Source organism: Bactrocera tryoni, chromosome 1 (assembly GCF_016617805.1).
Source record: "Bactrocera tryoni isolate S06 chromosome 1, CSIRO_BtryS06_freeze2, whole genome shotgun sequence".
NCBI lineage: Eukaryota > Metazoa > Arthropoda > Insecta > Diptera > Tephritidae > Bactrocera > Bactrocera tryoni.
In genome coordinates this window covers 6,269,550-6,295,486 of record NC_052499.1, presented here as the reverse complement: position 1 = coordinate 6,295,486, position 25,937 = coordinate 6,269,550, and the positions used below count along the sequence as shown (strand labels likewise).

The window sequence follows — 25,937 nt, the reverse complement described above, 5'->3', positions numbered from 1 at the left end:
AAAAAACTGTGTATATATTTATTTACTATTGGAAACATTTGTAGTTTTGTAGTTGTGGGCAATATTAAAAAATGGTTCACTCAACAACTTGTCTTAATATTAGTTAAAAGTGTGAGTTGCGTTACAATGATAACCATTCAATAATGATATTGCCAGAACTATTGGGCAATGATGTAACAACAACTACAATCTTTTCCGAACGATTTGTTCAGACTATATCTGCAAGACTTGTGAATACAATTGAATGTTGCATCGAGTACCTTAATTGAATTGGTCCATTTCAAATAGCAATGATTTTGTATTGGAACACTTCGTATTTATTACTTTAACATATTGACTGTCAAACCAATTTTTGTTAAATCCGTATTATCCTCAATGTTTATCGCAAAAGCCTGAAGAAATGATCACAGTGTCTTAAAAATTGTACCAAATTTTAACACAAAAATCTGCATAACCAGAAAACATTACCAAATTCGTGTACCATCGCACGAAAAGCATTACAACTTTGAATGTCGAATAAAACAGGGTCAAAATCGTTTCCCAGACTATTGAATTTTCAAAGCAGAAACAACAACGGCGCACTGTGTTGCGGCTAGTGGAAAAGTAACTTTTCTCCGATTATTTTTTTCAGTGTTTTTAATGACGCAATTTTGTCACAGACATTCCAAGTAAACAAAAAACACATAAAGCTTATTTTTATGTTGGCCCGTTGATTTTTAATTGATTTTATAAGTCAAATATACAAAATTTTCACGAAAAGAGGGGATTTCAGGGCTGTATTCAAAATGATCTCATTTGATTTTTGCGGTGACAGATATTTTGATTCGAAAAAAAAATCTGCCTTCGGACAAGTATCTTCTGTAAAACAAAGGAATGTTGTTTGAGACATTTTCTTATGCACCTTTTTTAGAGCGAAAAACCCGACTCAAAGGTCCGTTTCCTTTAAATTTAGGTTAGGTAATCAATATCTAAAAAGTCCCAGAGAGTCCCAGTTCCAAACCACTACAGAAATGTTACATAATTTGTTTTCAACGAACTGTGAAAAAATCAGCTGCCCATACCTGCCCTCCTGGGAGTTATAGCGATTTTAGAAATCATGAAAATTTGACGTTTATAATTCTTGTTCGGACCACCCTTTACTTTATTTAAAAAACTAATCATGGGGTATTTATCAGAAATAAAAGAAGAATTAAAATACATTTTTTTTGTAAATTTTTGGAACAACTTTTTTTTTTTTACTTTTGTTGAAAATTTGACCCAACAATTTTTTTCGGTGTAAATTTTTTTTTCACTCATTCTGTTTGGGATTTCATTTTGACCAATCTGTAGAAGTTTCTCATCGATACAATTAAAATTACAGTTTAGGCAATATGATTTCCAAAAAATTCCGGTTTCGCAACACTGTGCGGCGAATAACTATCACCAAATTGGTTTTGGACAATTTTTTACTACTTTTCAACGATACCAATAACGGCGAAACATTAAAAAAATTAAAAACAAAAATATTTAAAAAACTAGTAAACCAAAAATAAAAATTAAAAATATTAAAAATTAAAATTAATAAATTAAAAATTAAAATATATGTATACAAAATGAAAAGAAAAATTAAAAATAAAATAATAAAAATAAAATTAAAAAAAAATATATTAAATCGAATTTCAAGTTTATAAGAAAAATAAAAATAAGAGTTGCAATTGAGAATAGCTCCTTTTTAACAGCAAATGAAATTTCTTTTTATATTTGTTATTTAAAACATGTGATCGCATTTATTTTTCATACTTTTTGCATAGTTAAGAAATTAAAAATTATTTTTCGTTTATGTATATGTATATATAAAAATATGCTCTCCAACTGGTTAACTTAAAATTAATGATAAATGTATTAATATTAATTAATAAAATTATTATTAGAAAAAATGTTAGAAACTGAACGAAGTTTATAAAAGAAATGAAAAGAAAGAAGCAAATGAGCAGTATTTGAGTGACAAATGAAAAGAAAATTGTAAATAGCTAAACACTATTTTTAGCTGCGAACGTTAGAAAAATAAAAATATAATAATAAATAAGAATTTATTTTTTTAGATGTTTTTTTTTTTGCAGTGCAACAAAAATACCCGACTTTAATACAAAACAATATAAAGAACAATGAATATAAAAAAATAATAATAATTTAGTAACATTAGGTGAAGACGACTAAGCGCTTCATTTCATGGTATTAACGTGTTATTTATGTGTAGATGTGTGTTTGTTTTGTTTGTGTGCTTCAACTTAAACGAATATTTGATATATTTCCTTTTATATATGTATATTTAAATATTTTTAATGCGTTTATCATTAATAAATTAAAAATTAAGGTAACATGAAAATATTTATATTAAAATAGAAACTTAGTAGCTTATAAGTTTAACAATTAAACATATCTAAGAATTATGTATGTATGTGTATATTAGAAATAGTTTTTTCCATTTCGTTTTAATTTTCTGCAGTGAACAAAAAGTAAGTTTCAACAAAGTATGACTTAAAATTAGCGTAGAACAATGAGCGAATGAGCGGAACGTTAATTCGAGATGACTGAAATGGCGATAACATATTTACAATTATAATTGCTAACTATGTATTTAAGCAAAAATAGCTTTAAAATTAGTTTTTCTAAACATAAGCACAATATGAATTGCTGTTATATAAATTTAGTTGGAGATATAAGCGGAGAAATGCTATATAAAATTATAATACTAGTTTTAATCTCGCTTATGTAGGTTTGCCACCGAAAAGTATTTTCCAATTATTTAATTTTTGTATTTATTTTATTTTTTTGTAGATGTCATTTTAGATTGGCTTTCTTGGAGTTATGAGTATGCGCAATTTTGTTAACCTTACAGTTTGGGCAAAAAATGAAAGTTAGTTTTCTTTTCAATAGATATTTATAAGCCTAAAAACACTCACAAATTACTTTGCATATTTTATAAACAATAAAAAGGAAAATGATCTATGACGATACTTAAAAAAAAAATATAAATATATTTTTTTCCATTTCTTTTAACTCCATTCAAAAGATATCATATCGTAATTTATTTATACTGTTATAACCGTAAGTTTTCTGGTTCAGAAAGTCAACTTGCTTAAGGAACTAAAAAAAGTATTGTGTTCACATTTTTTTGTTTGAAATTAATGTTTCAACACTAGTTATTAAGCCGAAAGAGTATATACGTATTTTATATTTATACTTAAATAAAACATTTTATCTACAAAAATCATTATGAGATTGCCTTTTATTAAATATTTTTTCAGAAGTAGGATTTTATAGGTTTTTATCATTCGCAATTATGTGCGTTTTCAAGTAAACCAATATTGTTTTTAAACTCTTGACAAATTGCTTTCTTCATCTTGCGTATCGTTGTTCGTGCCAAAGGTTTATAATTGATTTCAGCACTTCAATGCAAACAAAATCTAGCTTTGTACGACTCATGGTTCCAATTGAAATTACAGAAGATCCATACCTTTTTATTTTAGCACATTCGATTTGGGTTTACAAATCCGCTAAACGAATTCAAAAGACTTTAGCAATATTACATAAGTGCGTTCTATAACACACTTTGCGCGAGTAGCGAAAACTTTCAGAACAGCAAAATAAAAGTAACTACAGTAATGAAGTGAAATATTGAAACTAGTTGCATTTCCTTAACACACGTTAATTAGGCCGCTTAATACAATAACAACTGCTTTTTACTAAAACAACAAAAAAAAATCATAGCACATGTGCGCATACTTGCTGTGCTCACATGACCTCTCACGCAAATATTTGATTTGCTCTTTCCTCACTTCATTTGTTGTTGTATTGTTTCAAATAACTTGCAGTCTAAAGTCCTTTACCTAACACTATCTGAATAACTTATTTATTAATACTCCATAATTTAGGGAAAACAGCAGTCATTAGGGAGACTTCACACACAGCAAATACATGCTTTTCAATTTCTTTACGCACTTTTCTGTTTACTTTCGGTTTCAAATGTAAATTCAATTTCTTTGCATTTGCTTTACTGTTATTAAACTAACATTATCCGATCGACATGCATAAATTCATTCTTTTTATTGGTATTTTATGTATATATTAACCGATTCAAAATTAATTTTATTTTGCAGTTTCAACTTCATTGGTTTTTGTTTTTTAGTTTTTTATATCAGTTTTGGTAATAATTTAAGAATATATAGTAAAATGTATATTTAGCATAAATACCAGGTGTATGAGTGTGTTTTGATGTATGTATGTATGTGTATGAGTGTCTTTGTGTGTGTGTCTGTGTTGTAATTAAAGGTAATGGTTTGTTAGTAGTATATAATTATTAGTACTTTTGTTGCAGCCATACTTAATTTTGCTCATTTGTCTTGCTTTCTTGTTTTTGTTGTTTCACACTGCTATTTTGTTGTAATTTACGCCTTGCAGCCAAACTCACTTACGATTATGTTAAGTATATATATAGATATACATATATAATGCTAAATCTTATGAAAATTTAACTTATACCTTCTTTTTTGTTTTTGCTTTTGTATATATGTTGCTGCCACGCTTGTAGTGAGTTATTGGTTCATTCAAATATGTTTTAGCGCATTTCTTTCGGTTTTTAAGTTTTACACAGGCAACGCGTTGCCTACTTCTTTCGGCGTTTGTTTTTGTTGTTGTTGTATATTTTCGGCGCTACAATACTACAAAGCTTGTTGTTGTTCGATTATTATTTAGTATATATTTTCACCTCTATCAAAATTAAGTTAGTTCCTCCGTCCATCACACTAAGCTATGAAAGCCCACGTATACCTGCAGTTGAGTTCCACATTCATGATGTCATGTTAATCTATGCGTGGTTTTCCTTCTTGAACGCCGCTAGTTTGGCTTGTAGGTGCTGCAGGCGATTCTGCGATAATTCCGGCTTCTATGAAAGTAAACAATTGGTCAGATAAAATACAGAATTCCTTCCAGTGAAAAATTATAAAAAGGGAATTGCACTTACACTCACATCTCTTCGTATGAGTGAAGACATCTTTTGCTGCGCATTCATAGAGTTCAAATTGAGATTTTCATCTGCCTCTTTATTGTCCATGAGCATTGTGTGCGTGCCGCTCATGCCGTCTGCGTTGCGACCGAGATTCGCCTTCGAGATGAGGTGATTCAAGCGATCCATCCAAAAGTCTGGATCCGCGGTTCTGGCACCGGCCGCGCTGCCACCACTACTGTTGCCCAAACCGCTAGCCGTTGTTGTTTGGTACTGGAAATTGGCATCTGTCAGATAAGAATAACGTGATGAGGCTGCGCAAATCAACACAATTTTTTAGCGTGGAATGTGTTGGTGGTGGAAAGTATTGTGTCGCATGTGATAATTGTTGGAATTTTTTTTTCATTATATACGTTTTTATTTTTATTTCGTGGTGGTTTTGAGGTTGTGTGTGGTATATGCAAAAATTACAAAAGTGTTATGTGAACAAATTTTGTCGCTTTATTTGAATATAACAGAAGCTCCAGGTTGTTAGTAGAGTTAAATTATAGAAGAAAGGCAAATTTTAAACATAAAATAGCAGCCAAATACCATTGCCCAACTTTTTTAATTCAGCTGTAATTCGAATATTTTCGTATCTTTGCGGCTTTTTACTTACCTACACGATTATCCCCATTTTGTGCACGCTGTAAGCCGTCACCCGCACCACCAGACTGTGCAACAGCGCGTTCGATGTCGGCCAAACCATCTTCAATGTACTTTTGAAAGCTGGGACTGGCGCCTTTGAGGAACGTTGTCAAGTCAATTTCGGAATTTTGTACCTACAAGAAAATTAAATATGAAATATGATTTTTTTTGGTTTTTTTTTCTCAAGAAACTTCAAGTGCCGATCAAAACCCAAACAAAGATCGTCATAAAATACATAATGGGGCTAAAAAGCTAACTGATTTTGTTGGATGCAAACCGTTGGGCGGACGTTTTCAGGTTGTTATAAGAAATGCACATGTGAAGGATAATTTAGCTACGGTGCAGCCGAAGTTAATTTTTTTCTTTTTATAAATAAAATTTTCCAAACTGATGGCAGCCTTGTAATAATTTGCTTAAAAACAATTGAGTTTTTTTTATCATTCCCAAAAAAAATTACTCAAATAGAAAGAAGCCTACATACTTAAGTGCAGATAAGCTACAATATATGATCAAGCTTTTTAAACCCACCTTAAACTCGTAGAGCTTTAGTAGTCCTTGTTGTTTTGTTTCCTTATCTGAGATTAGTTTGAAAATCTGTGACATTGTCTCATGCGTTTGATTCGAGATGCGTTTGCCATGCATATCCTTAGCTGAGGCGGAACGTTGTGGTGAGGCGCTCGGTATGTGACCCTCCTTAGCCAAATTCTAAAAGAGAAAACAGACGATTCAAATAAACGATAATTTCTTTATTTGTTCAACGTTAGGCACCTTCAATATTTTTATCAAATAGGTATGTAGCTCTGAGTGGGTAGGTATCTGATTGAGATGATTCAATATGGCATTGCCTTTCACTTTGGCCATATTGTGAATGATCGTCTTGACCGTGCGCAACGGTGTGTCGGATGGACGAGTTTGCCACCAGCTGCTTGGCAAAGCCAACATAAATTCGTGCACCTCCAATATAACGGCATCATAATTCAGTTCATTGGTGCGTTCGGGTAACATTTTCACATTTCGCCAAATACATTTCATCAGCAGATCGGTGAATTTCGGCAAGCCAGCTACCGGGCAGGTTTCGCGCAACAGACGGATTAATGCGCTGAAAAAGTTGAGAGATTAATGATAAACTTTCCATAGCAAATAACGTTTTAACATACCAGTTTAAATTCGTGAAATTCGCTTTATCCAACACCTTCAAGCAAATGCCGTTGATAACTTTATTATATTGACCATCATCGCCGGTATTCAGCTTCTGATCGGCCATGAGATTTAGCAGCGCTGACATTAAATTCTTGATGCAGGCAACACTCAGCGTTTTACCCAACGTTTTGGAGTGGAAAAACGAGTAGAGTATGGATAGTAACGGTTGGTACACAACCAAAGACTCGGTGATCGGCACCTGCGAAAGATTCTGCATGGAAAACAGAAATGGTTAGCTTATGGAATATGAATTATGAAATTTACGACATACTTTGAACTGTGCCAATACATTTTGTATGAAAATTTCTTCATAATCGCGGAGTACAGCCTGCTTTTCTGGTGAGTCGATAATCTCGGCAAGTTCACTGATGGCAGCGCGTGCTTTAAGGGTATCCACGCTGCTTATTGACTTGATCATTTTAATTAGTTGAGGATCATGCTTGGGGAGGACATCAACAAGGCTGCGAAAATTAGATAAATAATGAATAAACAAAGATAACTAAGTTTTTCTTCAAAACTTCGTTTGCACCGAAGCTATAATACCCTTCACAAATACAAAAGATTCTTTACAAGAACATGATCGGATGGGACAGTTTACCTTGGGAAATATCCCATGCAAAGTTTCTCGAAAAATTTCAAATAAAATGTTTTCCATACAAGCACTTGATTCCGTTCGTTGAGTTTGTATGACAGCTATATGCTATAGTGGTCCGATATTGGCGGTGCCGACTAATGAGCAGTTTCTTTGGAGAGAACAGAACGCGTGCAAATTTCAGATCGATATCTCAAAACCCGAGGGACTAGTTCGCATGCGTACAGAAAAACAGATGGATAGACGGACGGACAAACAAACGGACTCAGGTCTTCATGCTGATCAATTAGTGCTATCCGACGTTTCCTTCTGGGTGTAAAAACCATCGTGGCAAACTTAGTATGCACTGCTCAGAGTAAATAAATACAAACCCTAAACTAAACATGAGATGCTGGCATTTCTGCCGAGCAAAAAACACTTACTTAGCCGATGGATGCATACTGCCACTACTGCCACAACCGAGGCCACCGCCACCATAACCAGTTTCATTCAGTTGCTGTTGGTGATGAATATGCTGCTGAGGGCTCATATACGGCGATGCACAACCGCCACTGGCTGCAATCGCTGACGCTGGCGGCGGTGTACTAAGGACACCCTGTTGCATATAATGCGAACGCGAAATTAATTGCTGGAATTTCTCCTCTGGATATTTTACATTGTCACGTGTCGGTATTACTTTGATGGGCTCATGCAGTAGTGACACATCGACTGGTGGCAGCACCACCAGCTGCATTTGATCGACGCGCACCCAACCTTTTTCGATTTCCGCTATTACATCGGGATCCAAACCAAAAGGACCACTCGTTTTGGGCTGTTGATATAGATACTGGGTTGATGGCGGTTGATCGAATGTCCTACAGGCGTTGTTGAAGAGGTGATAAACAGAAGATAATATGTAATTACAGTTAATTGTTTAATATTTTATATATTCATTAAGAACTAAGTGCGTTAAATACCAGCAAATGCAATTTTTGTTGGGTGTAATGCATTGGACGGACAGAAGAGCGAAGGAGGGGCATGTACACACGACCGCTGATTGTGTATGCAGTTGCATATGTACATATGTAAATGTATATTTACACGTGGAATTGTGATTTAATGCGGATATTGAAATGCTTTTCGAAAGTAGTATACACAGATTTTCAAAAATGTATAGTTGATTAATTAAGCTTGATTTTTGATTGTTTGTTTTTTAATTCTTATAATATTTTCGAAAAACTATGAAACGAAAAACTGGTTTAAATTAATTTGAATAACTAAATATTTGCATTTTGTTCGCAAGACTTAACAAAATGGTGGAGAAAAATCGAATGAAGTTCATTTCAGTAATAACAAAAACTTAATATCTGAAAAATATTGTTCAACTTTTTCATGCTTTCAATTTTGAACAGATTATAAATTCCGTTTAGCTAAATAATGCAACATTTTATTTTTATATTCTTTTTTGTTATTAAGTTTTAACCAAACTAACTAATATCGAGCAGAAATTATTATTTTTATTTACGAAAGTATTTTATTACAATAATGGCAAATATGTTATACGACCACTTCATAAGCTGCAATGAATTTTTCAGAAAAGCCTCAGTTTATGTGTTATTTTATTTTTATATTTATGCTTTCTTATGCATTTAAGGAATTAGATTACGTCTTACTTTACAATGAAAACATGAAACAGCTTTTGAAAAACATTTCAATATTTTCTTTCAAATTTCAATATTTATTTTTTAGTGCCAAGACTTTGCTGTTATGATTTGTTTTTTTTTTAGTAAATATTTGATGAGTGTAATGCAAGCGGAACAAACGAAAACGCGAAAGACGCCAAAAATACAAGCGGACAACGATCGACAGTAACAAACAATGAAACTAAATACAAATATGTGATTTATGATGAAGCAAAAGATGAAAAAAAGAAAACATAAATTAAATAAGCAAAACAACTAAAAACGTGAAATAATATTAGAAAAAAAAATAAAAATAATATTAGAAAAAAAAAATAAAAATAATATTAGAAAAAATAAAATAATATTAGAAAAAATAAAAAATAATATTAGAAAAAATAAAAATAATATTAGAAAAAAATAAAATAATATTAGAAAAACAAAATATAAATGATAAGAAATTGGACATAAAAATTAACAATTACTAATAAAAAGATTTTACTGAAATATCAATAAAACACTTATCTATATATGTAAATGAATTAAAGTGTGACTAAATTAATATAATAAGCGAAACATATTAAATAAATTACAGCTGTCATATCAATATCTACATACGTGGTGAGGTATGGCGACAATAACAAGAAGCAACTGAATATTTATATTAAGAGAGTTCAATAAAAAAAATTACAAGGAGCTAAAAATATTATAATAAAAATAAAATAAAATCCAAAACAAATAAATAAAATTAAAAATATCAAAAAATAAAAATATTAAGAAAAAATCTTAAAACAATAAAAAAAATTAAAAAAACAATAAAAAAAAAATTAAAAAACAATAAAAAAAATTTAAAAAACAAAAAAATAAAATTAAAAGAAAAAATGCATAAATAAAAAAGCCAAGTTTTTCAATCTAAAAACAATTTTTCGACTTGCAGGCTTAAGCATCTGTATATATGTATGTACATCAATAAGGACGATAACCTTATCTTTGTAATGGAAATAACAGTGAATTTTTATAATCGATAAAATTATATAGTCACAAACCATGGCAACCTAAATCAAGTTAAGGTGCAGCGATCGAAATTATTGACCTTAGAAGACGAAAAAAAAAACGGTTTGAAGCTGCAAAATCAAGTTTAGTTTCTATTCATTGCAAAAGCATTTATATTTTTGGATAATGAAAGAAGTTCTTAATTGCTGTTGCGACATTTCAACTTTTAATTGAGTCGATTAGTAAATTGTTTATACTCATACATAAATATAATAAAAAGTTAAAAGTTATTAAAACCTTACAATTTAAATTTTAAGATTTTGTAATTTGTTTTTATTTAAGAATTATGTTTCTCGAGGTACTTTTAAAAGAGAAGTGAAAGAAAACAGCTGCAGTAGTTACACTGGCGAAATTTAAATTTAAAACTTATTTAAATATGTTTTTTAATATACATATACTATATAATTTAATAAAAAAAAATCAACATTTAAATATGAACATCAAATATTTGGGACAATGGTGGCAACAGATTATAAGGCTTGGAACAAATTAATACAATAGGCTCGCACATTACGCACTCTTTTGCAATTATTTTTACTAAAATAAAGCCTATGAAAAATTAGAATATGAAAATATATTTTTTCTTTTAATTATGAATGGCTTATTATATATACATACATATGTACATGTATTCGAGAGTCAAACATTTAATAACACACACACAAACACAATTTTGTTACTATAATGGGTGACGGTTAATTTGCATAAGATTCCGAAAATAAAAATCCACTAAATGCCACACACAAACATTTTAGTATGAAAATGCAAAGAAAATAAAAAGCAGCGGATAGGAATAAAAAAAAGCAACTTAAAATAAAAATAGTTAAAAAATAAATAATAAAAGTAGAAAATGTTAAAAAGGGGAATTACGCTTGTCTTATGAGCGAAGAGGCGCGCTTGTCTTTTTCATCCGTACTGGCATTTGCTTCATACGCATTCGTTTGCAATTGCACACTAAGGAGGTGAAAATTAAAAGATTAATCCTTGTTATTGCTATTGTTATGCTTTCTTTTCTTAGTTGGCTTGTTTTGTTTTCTCAGTTATGTTAGAGAGCAGCAGAGCAATAAAATGTGAAGAAATTAAAAAATGTTCAAAAAACATATGGGGATTAGCAAAACGAGGAAGAAGATCTGCACTACAATAATTAAGAGAAATATACAATTTAGTAAACAATTTCGTTTTTCGTACAATGATTCGGTTTAGATTTAGTAGTTATACATTAAGCATTTAATTGTCCAAATATAAAATTATAGGCAAACGTTTCGAGTATTATATCGAATTTTCAAGTAGAATTTTGTACAAAAGTGAAAAATATTAATAACGAACAATGTCAATGCATTAATTTGGACTGCGCCTGCATTGTTCAGACGTTCACATAAGCCAAACAACGTTGCTACTATTTACATGTAAGACTACACACACAAATATACACATTTGCACGGTCGTTAATTAATTTGTTTTTCACTTTTTAGGTTATGTTCACTACACCTCTTCTCGGCGAAATTGACGTAGACGTACTGTCTTTTAAATACACTTCACAGCCACAGCACTCACCTTGCTGCCGGCATTGGCTGCTCGTCGGGTGGCGGTAGCTCATCGTAGTCGCCATTTGTTGTGGGTTCCTCGATTTCAATGCTATCCTGTTGCACCACGTGTGCGCTCGATTTAGCACCACCACCGACGCCACCTGCACCGCCGGCTCCCACCGCTGTCGTCGTATCTGCTGCAACTGTTGTGGGCTTGCGCGTCTTTTTGGCGCGCTTTATACGTTCATCCAACATGGACAGATCTTTTTCATTTAGTTGTCCAATCAGTTTGTATACCTTTTCGCCAGCTAAGAAATATGCTTGTACAACTGAATTCAATGCTGCATTACGCACCGAATTATCACGATCGGAAATGTGTCGTGCTATCTCTTTCAATGCCACCTGTTGCGATGGCTGGCATACGGTTAGCCCATAGTTTTCAATCAAATAGCCGAGCTCATCCAAGCATTCGGTACGCTGACGCGCATTCTTAGACTTGAGACCATCCATAACGTACGCAAATACTTTTGTGTAGGGATAGACGAGCAGGATTTGGCGTAGCAGGGAGCGTACACCAACGCGTACAGCATCTTTGGGATCGCCGAGCTACAGATTATGTTATATAAGAATTATAAGAAAAATTAATATTAAAAATTTAGTGTTTACCTTCAGGAGCAAATGTGGTATGAATGCGCTGCCCTCATTCTCTGCCAGTATGTACTCCATATCGACCAATGTCTGGAAAACTTGGTTAAGATACTCGAGGCCCTTCAGCAAAACTGAAGGATTTGTATCGTAAAAACGCAAGGACAGCCATTTCAGTATTAAATCCAGATTACAGACTAATGCTTTGCTGTTGTTGGGCAAATCTTCGTTCAAAGCCTCGATAACTTTCAAATGGTACCTGAATAAATGAATTGCTGGTTAAAAATATCTTATTGAAACAACGAATTAGTGAAATGAGAACATTCAACACCAAAGTTAATAACGTATTAAATATTAAGGAAATGGTAGTATTAATAAAATTCGAATTTTTAGATACTTGTATATAAACATAACCTCAATATTATTTTTTAAAATTATATGTACATATAGTTTTTAATATCTTATTTTCGTTATCTTTAACATTTATCGTCTTCTATCGCTTGGATACTCACCTAAAGTCGTCGTGAAACATGTTGGCCATTAGTCCTTTGTTAACATTGGCCGTAGTCATTTGCTCGCGCAGCAGCTCAATAAATTCCTCTCGTGGCGTTGTGAATGTCCACTTCAATACCCGCATTTTCTGCTCGTCAATCAAACGTTGATTTTTAGAATTATTCACCGCCAATAGTGGTGACGTGTCGACGTCTTCGTCTTTCTTACGCGACGAACCGCCAGCCTTATCCCCCGCACCTGCTGCGCCACCCTTGGTAGCAGCATTTTTCTGCGCGCCACCGCCGCGTACTGTCTTCTTTGCTGGCTCTTCAATCGGTGCCTGCTGTTTGCCCTTAGGTAACGGTTTCACCGGCAAATTTGGACGTGCTTTGTCTAATGCTGCTTGTATATCCTTTTTAGATGCCGGTTTCTGTTTATCCAACGCTTTTACCATATTCTCGAAACCTAAATGTATCATTATGCCCAACACCGCCTCATTGGCATTCTTGCGCACATCCACATTGCGATCACAGATGTGCGCATACAAATGCGGTACCATCGAGGTTAACTCCTCTTTCGGTATGGATTTGGGAGGCATTTGTGGCAAACGCTCGGCTAACCAACCCCACAGTTCGGATTTAAGAGCCGGTGAGCCGGTTTTCAGCGCATCGGCAATCATTTCACTTTCGAAGAATTCTTTGTAGCCACCTTTTTCGCCAAAACTGTTGATGCAATTCAAAGCGGCAGCGCGTACGGCGGCCTTATTATCGCCGAGTGCATGTAAGAAACCGGGGAAAAGTGTGCGCACATGACTCTTACAACTCGGACCCATGGCATTAGCGAGCTGTTCACAGATGGACATGGCGGTTTGTGCGATTTTTGCATTCGAGTCGACAAGGCGTAACGCCAGTGCTGGCGCTAAATCACCAATTGTTGGTTTAATCAACCTGGCTTCGCTTATAATAGTTTGTAGTTTATTGAGACCCTCATTGCGTGTCTTCCAGTCCTTGTCGGACATCTCTTTCAGCAGTGTCTCCGTGATTTGTGGTGCAATGTCGATGCGTGGTAACATATCAGCCAAATTCATTTGCTCTTGGGGCTCATCTTCTTCGCCTGCGTCATCGTCCGCATAACCGGAGCCAGCGGCACTGCTGGCGCTGGCAGCCGCCTTCTTAACGCCCCGCACCGGTTTCGGTGGCTTTTCACCAGCATTTTTGTCCATCTCGGTTTGTATTTGTGACTTCAATGCAGGTTTCTCACTTTCGAAGAACATCATTAGCGTGCTACCCATGTACATGGACATCGTGCCGAGTAGACCGATAGCGGCACTGCGCACTGTAGGATTTGTGCTTTGCACCGCCTTACGTACGTCATCCAGCAGCAGTTTGGGTTGTATTTGAAAACCAAACTCCAGTATGGCTTTGCTCACCCAATTCAATGCTTCGGACTGCACTTTCGGCGATTTCTGCTCGAAAGCGAAAGTTAGTACACGTCCAACTATATGCTCCAGTTTGGTAGCTTCAGCAAAGGCGGTCAACACATCAGCCGCGGTGGAGCCATTTTTAATGTCAGCCAATTTCTCTGTCACTTCATTAACAACCAAATCGATTGTGATTGTTGTTAGAGGATAGGTTTCGGCCACAATGCGTATAATGTCAAGTTTATGCTTTAGCACTTGGAAGTTCATCTCCTGCAAGCCAAACAGAAGACATTACTAACTGTAAAAATAATGATTATAAAATTTCAATATTACCTTCAAGCCCGGTTTGCGTGCGCTAATCGTACGCACGAGTACCTGTGATACGCCCGATTGCTTAGCGTCGAAATCTCCAATAATTTGCAATACATTCTCGCACGCTGCCAAACGGTTCTTCCAGTTTGAGTCAATCAAACCGGCTAGCACATCGGCCGGTAACAATTCCTCAGCCTTAGCTTGAACTTCCTCTAGTGACATTTCACGCTCAGTGGTGAGCACTTTAGCGCTACTGGCGGATTTGGCAAGAGGTGCGCCACCACCTGCACCGCCACCTCCTGCAGCGCGTTTAGCTACTGGCTTTTTGTTGCCTGCGGTGGCGGGACGTGACACTGGTTTCGGTTCGGTAGAGCCACTACGCGAAGATGCCCCGGAAGCCACATTACCAGCTGACGATGCCGCTGCAACTGAAGTTTTCGATGCCGGCGCTGTAGCGGGGCGCTCCTTTTTGACGCCCACCACCTTCACTTTAATCTCAGCTTTCTCCTGACATTCTTTGATTTTGGCCATCTTCAGCGCATCCACCTCTACTAAGAAGGGCCCAACGGACTTATCACCCATCAGCTTAAGAAGTGTGCCCAGTGCTTCGGCTGAGGCGTCACGTACTGTAGGATCAGGTTCATTTAGTGTCTTAATCAGTGTGGTAACAAGCAATTTTAGTAGTTTCTTGTTGATTGCGGTTGGTTGCGTGCGTGCAAAGGCACGTGCTAGGAAGAAAGCCGTTTCAGATTTAACGCTGGGATTTTTATTTCCCAACGATTCTACAATGCATTCCTGCATCGCTTCCAGATTCGTGGAGGGATAGATCGCATCCATGGACTCACGTAGTGCGGCGACAACGTTGGCTTTCTTCTCTTTGAACTTTTCCAAAAGTGACGGAACGCAGGCCTAAGCAATGTTTCAAATATAATTAACATTTAACATTCTCCGAATTCATACACATATTTTATACAACGTGACTTACCATAGCATAGGTTCCGAAACGTTTGCCCAATCCATTGGCTAACATCGCTAAGCTCTTGCCGGCCATTGCCACCAAGACAACATTGCTATCCTTGGTGATGACCTTTTTGAGTGTGTTCACTAACACTCCGTACTCGCCACTCTCCAATTTGGGATTCTCGGTCAAAAGTTTTTCGAGCGCTTCCAATGACTCCTTACGTAAAGTCCATTTCTTCTCCTCCAACTTTTCGTAGAAATCTTTGGGCATCTTCGAGAGTATATCAACAGGATCGATGAGGTCCATTGGATCAATGCATTCTTCACCCTCACCATCTTCATCTAAAAAAAAAAAACAAAAAAAAAAAAAAACAACAAAAAAAAAAAAAAAACAACAAAAACAAAGTTTAGCAAAATATGTCTTATGAAATTAGTCAAAAACGCAAAGCAATAAATAAAGGTGTGAAAATGACGGTTAGAGGGTGTGTCTGGAGCACGTATATGATTTTCTTTAGCATACGAAATCGCCGTCATACCCAATGTGGCGTGACAAAGTGGCAATTAAAACAATCCAAAAGCATTAAAAGCGGTGCATATTTATCGCATAGGAATATCAAAACAAAAACAACGTTAGATCTCAATAATTGCGATAAACGCAAATATCGAATTTCCTAAATCACTTTGCCTAATATTATTCTTAATGCTGAGCTCATTTGGGTGGGTGCGCGAAAAGCGGAAGAATATAAAGACTCAAGAATTTCTTATGGGAAATGGTGTATGTGTGAATAGAGGGCTAATGATCCAGAAAAAAAATTTCCATCAATTACTATATTTTTGGTATGTAACACAAAAAAGTAATTACCTGAAAAGTTATAGGGGTATTTTCGAAATATTTATAGATGTAAATATATGGTATGAATTATCATTAAATTATATTTGTTTTTCTCTTCATTAACTTCTATAAAATATAACATCAAGGAAATGCAAATTTTTGGCTAAAAGAATATACAAATATTCCTGCAAAAGTATTACATTTTCTCAAATCCCAAATTCTATGTAATCCAAAGCAAAATAACACTAGAAAATGGAAATAAATTTGTAAATTTTCATTCTCGATTGTCTTTTATATTTTATACATATATTAGAGACTTGGAGATGGAAACAGTTGGAAACAAACTTTTTTTATTATTGTTTTATATAAGAAATTAAAAAATAAATAAAATTAAGATAAAATTAATTACCATGATGGTTGACAAAAAATACCTTGATGCTGTTGACCCTATAGGCAATTTAATATTAGAGAAGATAACAACATAATTCTTAAAATAAAAGTTGGCCTGGCCTACTGAACGGAGACTGACTGAATTTCTATCCGGCAAAGAACTTCCAGATTACGAATCTTCCTCAGAAAAGTTTAATGTATTTTTTTAATTCGTTTACGAAAAATCTCTAGACCACGTTGGTCACCTATCTATCTTTGATTTGTTCCCTGAGAGATATATGAATATCACTACTTTGTTTACTAATCTTACTCCACCTGGAATATTATCCATAACAATGGAGAACATATACTATATAAGTGATAAATAACTCTACATGCCCTTCTCTGCACCCTTGAACCTAATGAATGTATGGAAGAGGCATCGATTTCGAATAAATAAGAGAATAGCCCCAAATTTCTAACTAAAATATTAATATTTACCATCTCCTGCTTCCTCCTGCTCGGCAGCAGCAGCAGATATTTGCTGTTGTTTCTCTTGTTGTGACTTCAAATATCTGCACGAAAATAAATACAAATTACATAACTACAAGAGCAAAATAGCAAAACGTGAATAATACCTTGACGGTTCAGCCTTTTCTCCCTTGAGTTTGTCGAATTCATCTTCGAGTTCTTTAAGCGTGACCTGCGGCAATGTGGTGATTTGTGGTTTCATTGCGGCGCCAATCCAGCTGAAAATTTAAAATCGTAGTTAAATCAAAAAGCCAAAATTAAAAGTGTACGACTTGCCACACTCACCGATATATTTCGACGGCCAGTTGTTTGCCCTCGTCGCGGACAGTTTTGTCACGATCGCTCATTAGCGGTGCTAGTTTCTTAATTAGCGGCTTTACGCTCACTACTTTGTTGCCGAAATCGCGCAGCGCCAATGTTGTGGCCGCAACACAAGCGGCAACAATTTTTGGATTTTTATGTTCCATGCCCTTGACGAGTTCCTCAATGACGGCCTCATGTTTTTCAATCTCAATATACATGAGCGTCACTTGCACAGCCAAATCTTTGGTTTTCGCTTTCGGTGCGGCAATGCATTTTTGCACAATGCCGGCCATGACATCACCCACCGTTTTACCAGCTTGACTGCAATTCTCAACGAATATTAACGCCGCTTCAAGACCTTTCTCCTGTGCGACCACATTTGAATCGACGACCATCTTCTTAATGAGACCCAAAAATTTCATCCATTCCGGTGACTTCTCATCGTCAATTTCACGAAAAATTTTCGCCGCTTCCTCGTAACCATCCACGCGTGCCTTCCACAATTTGTGCACACAACGTTCATCTACAGGTAATTTCTTGTATTCTGTATCCTCAGTCATTTTGCTAATTATTCAATGAAAATAATTTGATTCACGATCGAAATGAAAGTGTGATATATATTTGTAGGTATGTGGTGAAAAATGAAGAAAGGATGTGAGCAAGGCTCAGTAGTTTTACTTCAGCCGTTAGCTATTTAGCTTATACTTTTTCTTTTGAATTTCGTTGGCGTAGTAGATATGTGACTTAATCTTGTTGTGTTGTTGTGTATGCTTCTGCAGTTTTCAAGCGTCTTCTGTTGCGCTGTTAGTGTCGCTGTAGCTTCGGTTGTAACGTCTGAAATGCGAATGAGAGCAGCAAATTAGTAGAAATCTGCTAAATGGAAAAATCAAAAATCAATTGAAGTACATTGAAAATTGGGAATAGAAAACGAAGATGAAAATTAAACTTTGCGTACTTTTTACTAGTTGAATTTCAATTGAACGAGTAGTTGTCGAGTGTCCAATAAAAAAGTATGAGAAAATAAGTGAGGAAAAATGTAATCCAAAATTAAGACTTGAAAATCATTGAAGCATGATAGCTGTCTTGCCTTTTAGTGCACCGTGTGGCATGAGTATGTGCCAATCTTAGCACGAATCATTGTATTTGCCGTTTAAATTGGTTGTCTGTCGAATTTGGGTGTTATTGCGACCGGCCAAACGGCCTGCCTCGCTGGGAAATTGATTACCTTCATGGTTCAGCGGAGTTACGGGTATGAAAATGACGAAATGAAAATTGTAAAGGTGTAGAAAAAGAAGGAAGCATTATAATAAATAAATGCAGCGGCTGCCCAAAGCGGTATCTGATGATATAATATATGTATTTAATAAAAATACGTGCATGTTTTTGTTGCATGTAGTATATAAATAGTTATGGTTGCTTAATTACACGTATAAATAAATTTTATGGCCATTTCAAATGCAAAATATTCAATGGTTTATTTGAGTCAAAGAATTTGAATAAAGGGAAATGTACTGAAATTGTGTTTAAACCAACTTAAATGATTAAAAGTTGTCGGGTTAAGACGAAATTCCGGTCTACGTACCCGTAATGCTTTAAACATCCAAGGAAATAAAAATGTTGGCTAAAATGTTAGCACTACGCCGTACAATTAATTGTCCATTATATTTTGGCGAATTAATAAAAAATATATTGGTCTATTGTGTTTGACTTGCCGACTTTTTGCTTAACACGAAACGGGCCACCTTATTTCCAAGATTTGTCGCATCGACTTTTTTCTGCTTTCGAAACTGAAAATTTCGTTTCAAAGAGTCCATTGATCCAATATATAAAATCGCCAGAAAAACTTTTAACGTCGTAAACAAACATGTCCAAACGCACAATATTTTACATATGGCGATCAAACATTGCACGAACATAAAAAAAGTTGTACCAATCTTCTTTTTTATCGATTCAGTTTGTTCGCATAGTTTATTTGAACCTAACCGGTTAAATTTTATCTTGAGTATATTTTGAAAATAACAGGGTTTGGCGTGTATATATTTAAGTTTAGTTTGCTATAATATACAGAAGAAAGTTCAGTAATCTTCCTTTTCCAAAAATGAGGCGTCTATTATAACGGCATCGAATTACGAAGATGTTATTCTAAAATAAAGCGGATAATTTGTCAGCCTATTTATTGTGTTATAATAAACTTATATCTTTGTAAAAATGTTGCTTTTTATTTTCTTGTTTTAACTGTCTTCCATATTTTACTTAAAATCAAGACATACAAAATGTAACATTTGAATTAAATATTTTAACTTCATACATCCAATCGGCAACGTTGTTTACCAATAATTTTATCTCTATTCATATTTTCTTCACATGAAGAGAAAAAATAAAAATAATCAAATACTGCAGTTTTTCCGTTAAGCAGCGTCAAAGAACTTTCCTATGCATTTGTTTACATGTTAATATAGTACATATACTTACATATGTATGTATGTATGTATGTATATATGTATGTAGGTTTTTGCAGAAATTTTATGTATGTATTTATGCTTCTTACAGGCTTTTTAAAAGCATTTCAAGATATTATAGAACGACGACGCCTCATCAACTTCAAATATCTGGGAAAATGCAATTGCAACAGCATATATATGTACATATGTTGCATACATAAAGAGGTATAGCCATAGCATCGGCTAAAAGCAGAAAAAACACTAAAAAATAGGCTCGCGAAGTGTAAATGGAACACCAATGCAGACACATTTTCAAACACACCCTGCAGAGAAGAGCGCTACTTCGGAACTGGTTCAGCTCTGTATAACATAACCCTTGGGTATCCTCGAAAATAAAACCAACTCGATATATTTATATTTTCAATAATTAAAAGTTAATACGAAGCACTAAAATAATCACAAATTGTCTTATACGACGAACGGTACGTTTAATTAAAATGCTCCAGTTCAAAATCGTTAAATTCACATAGGAAAGATTGATTTTCCCTGCAAGGTATCTGCACGGTAGCAGCACAAATGTGTATCTGAGGCTATGAGCGCGTTACTGAAGTTGCGACTGCCAAGAATCCAAATTTAATTCAATTTGAATGCAGTGTCGTAAAAATAACTAAAATATCAAAATGAGAAATCGGAATTCTGAGGCTTTACAAGCGCTAAAAACCACAAATAGCGCACCGGTGCAGCAGTTCACTGAAATCGCTTTTAAAATAGTTTAAACTAAACATGAATGTGTCGTATTTTATGGAGTGGAATTTTTGTGTTGCAAGCACACTTGAGTGTTGCAATAAACAAACAAGTGGCGAGTACTAAAGAGACAAGTACATAATAAAACCAACAGGTTTTCTTAAATAAAATTCATTAAAAAAATAGCAAAAATAAAAGCTAAAGTAACAGCTTTTAATTTTTTGCATGAATTACATAAGGTTTTATTTAATTAATTTTTTTTTTTAATAATATAAGTCGAGTATTCATGTGCCAAATTCTATATATTAATAATATTTATAATACTAGAAACAGTGGAACAATGCTTTTCTAATAGCCAGCTCTAGACAGAAACTTGGACAGGACAGGAGAACAGAGCTCATTACAATATTATTCCTACTGATTATGTCAAATAAAGCTCACATAACACAGAAAATCAAAAAGAAATCTGTTTCTGATGACTTCTTTCCAATATACAAAGATACCATACAGTAGTCAAAAATGAGTACAAAAATGCCAATACATAAGAGTAAATAGTTAACTGTGCAGCAAAATAGTGAAAAAATGTCGTTGGCAATCGGTTTACTCTCATTCTGAAATGTTATGAAAGTTTACTGGCTTCATAATGGTCATCGATTGGCGCATGCAATACTATGGTCTTTTGTGTTTTTGACAAGCGAACAAGCGCAGAAGGGAAATGAAGGGGTAGGGAACATGTTTTTAATCACACGAGTGCATCAAAAAATGTAGAGAAATTACAAAGCAAAGCAAAACAAATAATTATCATTTTGTGCCAAAGGTCCCATTTCAAAGCAACACCCACAACACACCCGACAAACAAGTCAACAAACAAGCAGATAGACAAAAAAAAAAAAAACCATTAGAACCGCAACTACTACTCTATGAGGTTCAATATTCCAACTAACTGTTTTATTTTTTACTTATACATACATATATACATACATCTGCAAAGGGTATGGGGAGCGGCGTCCTACCTTATGTGGGCACTCAACTGATTAGGCCACTACGATATAATAGTATGAGTGTACATTTGTTTGTTTCGAAATTGATTTATATTGCAGCAGTAGAGTGAGCCGAAGAGATTTTTGTAAAACATAGAATAATGACACGGCGTAGGTTTATTGCTTTGGTCATCGCTTGACACGTCATTGCTACCTTATAAGTCATAAAATGCCAGTAGCAAATTAATAAAATAGCAACGATATTTATTTGTAAATTTTGATAGATTTCCGCTTTGTCACGAGAGCCAAAAATGCTTAGTTCAAATCGATTTTTCATATACATGGAGCTCCCCTCTGAACTAGTATTCTACATATACATAAATGTATACCTAAACATTCATACATATGTATTTAATATTGTATACAGTTTTATCAATTTTTGGTTAAATCCACTTCCATCACTACGACAACAACGGCAGCAAACAAAAACAACGAAAGCAATTAAAAATTAGCTTTTAAAAGAAAAAAAGCACTATAATAAAAATGTCTGCAGTAAATATAGCGCTCTTCGTCTGGTCATTTACCTTTTGCACGATTTCATGCGATCATGCATTTTATTTCTCCCTCTCGTTCTCTTAACTATTCAAAAGTTACATGTACATTTGATATGATGCAGAATATGTGAATTTTTTTGTCTCTCAATTTGATTAAGGTAGCTCATATATATATTGGACGAAATATGAGCTATAAAGTTACCCGGCAGTTTCATAATCATTATATTATGGCTAAAGGAAGTATTGATTTCCGATTGGGACCGAGTTCGCCCATTGTCGTACTGTCACATAAAAATGTCATAGGAACGCCACATACCAAAATTTAAATATACATACAATGTATTTCTATAATAAAATGATGTGACTACTTTAAACATACCTAAGAGACACAAACTGTAAATAAATAATAAGAAAGAGCACAGTTTACAAACATGAATACAAACGGATAAAATCCACAAGATGACGTATGTATGATAAATAAATACATAAACTTTGACTCATTAATGATGTATGAACGTGTGTGTACCTATAGAGGTAGACCTCTATTCATATTTATTTATATTTTGCTGAATGAAATCATTCAGCCCACGGAAAGCAATAGGGAAATGTAAGAATGGGTTAGTATTCATACACCTTGAACTAATAAATAAACGAGGGTCTTAAATTGGGCGCACAAATATTTAGTATTAAATTTAATTGAAATTGACGCAACTTAAATGTTAAAGAAGTATGGAATGGATACCCGCTTTCCTAGCTAAAAATCAAAATTATTCGGAAGTGTAAATTTTAATCATAATGCTGTTATGTTTTAAAATTATTAAGGATGTTTTTATACAATAGGTTGTCAAAAAAGTCTTGCAGTTTTTTTTATTGAATTTTCAATTTTTCATAAAATTGGTTACAATAATTCGATTCAAGTCAAATATGCGCCGTTTTGTTCGATGACGCGTTCCCAACGAGATGCCAACTCCATAATGCCCTTCTCATAGAAGCTCGCTTCCCTATTGGCAAAAAACTCGGGGAGCCAATTTTCACAGGACTCTCTTGTGGCCAACTTCAGACTACCAAGCGCGTTCGCCATGGACAGAAACAGGTGGTAATCACTTGGTGCGAGATCCGGACTATACGGTGGATGCAAAAGAACCTCCCATCCGAGCTCCCGGAGCTTCTGGCGCGTCACTAAAGATGTGTGTGGCCTGGCGTTGTCATGATGGAAGACAATTCGGCCTCCGTTGATCAAAGATGGCCTCTTCTCCATGAGTGCTGCCTTCAAGCGGTCCAGTTGTTGGCAGTACAGGTCCGGATTGAGCGTTTGGCCATAGGGGAGCAGCTCATAGTGGATTATTCCCTGCCAATCCCACCAAACACACAGAAGAACCTTCCTGGCCGTCAATCCAGGCTTGGCCACCGTCTGGGCCGCTTCACCGCTTTTCGACCACGACCGTTTGCGCCTTACGTTATCGTAAGTGATCCACTTTTCATCGCCAATCACCATACGCTTCAAAAACGGGTCGATTTTGTTGCGATTCAGAAGCGATTCGCATGCGTCGATACGGTCAAAGATGTTTTTTTGCGTCAATTCTTGTGGCACCCATACATCGAGCTTCTTAGTGACTCCAAGCTTCTTCAAATGGTTTAAAACGGTTTGATGACTCATGCCCAGCTCTTGACCGATGCTACGGCTGCTACTATGCCGGTCTCTTTCGACCAATTCAGCGATTTTATCGCAATTTTCGGCAACAGGCCTTCCGGAGCGTGGCGCATCTTCGACCACCTCTACACCAGAACGAAATCGTTGAAACCATCGTTGTACGGTGGAAATGGAAACTGTATCGGGTCCATAAACTGCATAAATTTCATTGGCGGCTTGAGATGCATTTTTGCCTTTATCGTAGTAGTACTGTAAAATATGCCGTATTTTCTCTTTATTTTGCTCCATGTTTGCGACGCTATAACTCACGAACGACGTAAAAGAAACGACAATCAATCAAATACGTGTTAGCGCATGAAATGACTTTTCCAAAAAGATATAGCATGACCCGATGCGACGAATAAAACTAGAACTGCGCGCTTTCAGCGCCAACTAGCGAAAATACCGCAAGACTTTTTTGCATATAATCAAATGTTAATTTGGCAGCACTTTTAACCGTGACGCAGACAACCCTGGCTTTATTTTGGGCTCCGTCTCTGAATTTGCTCTCACAATATTTTTCTTATATTTCGAATTAACGGAATGCTGGCATTGTTTTTGTTTTCTTTTTTTATGAGAGCAGCGCCGACCATAGCGCTCTAAGGGAATTCACTATTCTGCTACCTATGCACAACAAATTAAGATACCGAGGACAATAAGAAAGGAATAGGAATTCAAAAAGATTCGTAATATTTCTAAAATATTATAACTTGAGTGTTGAAAAGGAAAGATAGAGGAATCAGAAAGAAATGGGAAGAAATCTTATGAAGCAATGGGATTTACAAATTTTCTGCTATGGTGTTGAAACTTTAGTTCAATCCGTGAAGAAACTGCTGTATGAGATTGACCTTTAACACACCCCACCCGAGTACACTTAATTACTTTGAATAGGAGTGTTATACTCCATGCACAATTTTATTATTATAGCTTACAATTGAATAATTTATAAATTTCAACATGCTATTATTGCCATTTATTGTTTATTGGTATTGTTTTTGTTGCATTTTTTATGAGAGCGGCGGTGAGAAAGTAAACATCTGCGACTTTGTAGCTAGGTAGCTCGGTTAAGGCAAAAAAAAAAAACATGTTACAACTTTAAAAAATGGACCGATATGGGGAAAATTAGAACGAACTGAAGAATGCAAAAGGATGCATAATATAAATAAGACAAAATTATTATCAGAAGGATTGTTGAAATAAAAAAAATATAAAGAAAGCAGGATGTTAACTCACCGTTTCAACAACGGGAATATATAACGCGAACCGTTCAACCAATGCAGATGCAGCGGCGTAACACACTTCGATTTTTCACCAAACAAAAAACTGTCGTTTTCTGCAATACACACACGCGCGCACCTATGTACACACTATTGGAAAAAACCGCAGAGGCGTAGCAATGCAAAAATTTAATCAAGAAAAACACGCTTTTGTATATCTGTATATGTTTCCAACAAATTTTCAACTTATAAATTTTTTACTAGAACTTTTACTTGTATTGTGTTGTATGTTATTGATTTCAGATAGCTTTCACAAACAAAAAATAAAGTAAAAATTGTAATTGGACGACGACAAAATTACGTCCATCTTGTATTACTCAGTTTTATTCAATAAATGAATTTTCTTCTATTCTGAGCACTAAAACTTGGTCGCACTCTGTTGACAGAGTTGCTTTGAATTTAGTTGTAATGTTGGGCCTGTTTTGGTTTTCGAATAAAATTACTTTTGAGAAAAAAAAATAAATGTATTCATGTTATGAAGAAATAAGCTACAAAGGTAAGATAATTAGCTAAATTGTGTGCATTAGAAATATTTAATTATAACAATTTCGTTTCAAATAGATATCCTTCGGCAAAACTAACTCACTTAATATAAATTGGCAGCACTTCGGAATTAACACGGATGATATTGCCATTTTAGAATATAAAAGTATGTGGACTACAAAATTGTATTTAGAATACTTTTAT

General features: G+C 34.8%; 1 protein-coding gene across 4 annotated transcripts; it reads right to left on the bottom strand.

The window, feature by feature from the left end:
* Nucleotides 1–4,664: 4,664 nt before the first annotated feature.
* On the bottom strand, nt 4,665–25,554 carry LOC120766850 (protein mini spindles). Of its 4 annotated transcripts, none has more exons than XM_040092568.1 (18): nt 25,207–25,554; nt 17,547–18,398; nt 17,369–17,479; nt 17,232–17,305; nt 15,555–15,871; nt 14,591–15,478; nt 12,858–14,527; nt 12,367–12,604; nt 11,729–12,306; nt 11,045–11,128; nt 7,886–8,317; nt 7,143–7,332; nt 6,829–7,082; nt 6,440–6,770; nt 6,200–6,376; nt 5,643–5,805; nt 5,009–5,298; nt 4,665–4,924 (listed from the first exon to the last, which is right to left on the bottom strand). In XM_040092568.1, the coding sequence occupies exons 2-18, from the start codon at nt 18,122–18,124 to the stop codon at nt 4,847–4,849; spliced, it is 6,453 nt and encodes a 2,150-aa protein (XP_039948502.1). In that variant the 5' UTR covers nt 18,125–18,398; nt 25,207–25,554; the 3' UTR covers nt 4,665–4,846. The 4 variants fall into 4 exon arrangements, with proteins under 4 accessions (XP_039948502.1, XP_039948501.1, XP_039948503.1 ...); XM_040092567.1 differs by having other exon boundaries at nt 4,832–4,924; nt 5,003–5,298; XM_040092569.1 differs by having other exon boundaries at nt 4,832–4,924; nt 5,003–5,271.
* Nucleotides 25,555–25,937: the final 383 nt, after the last annotated feature.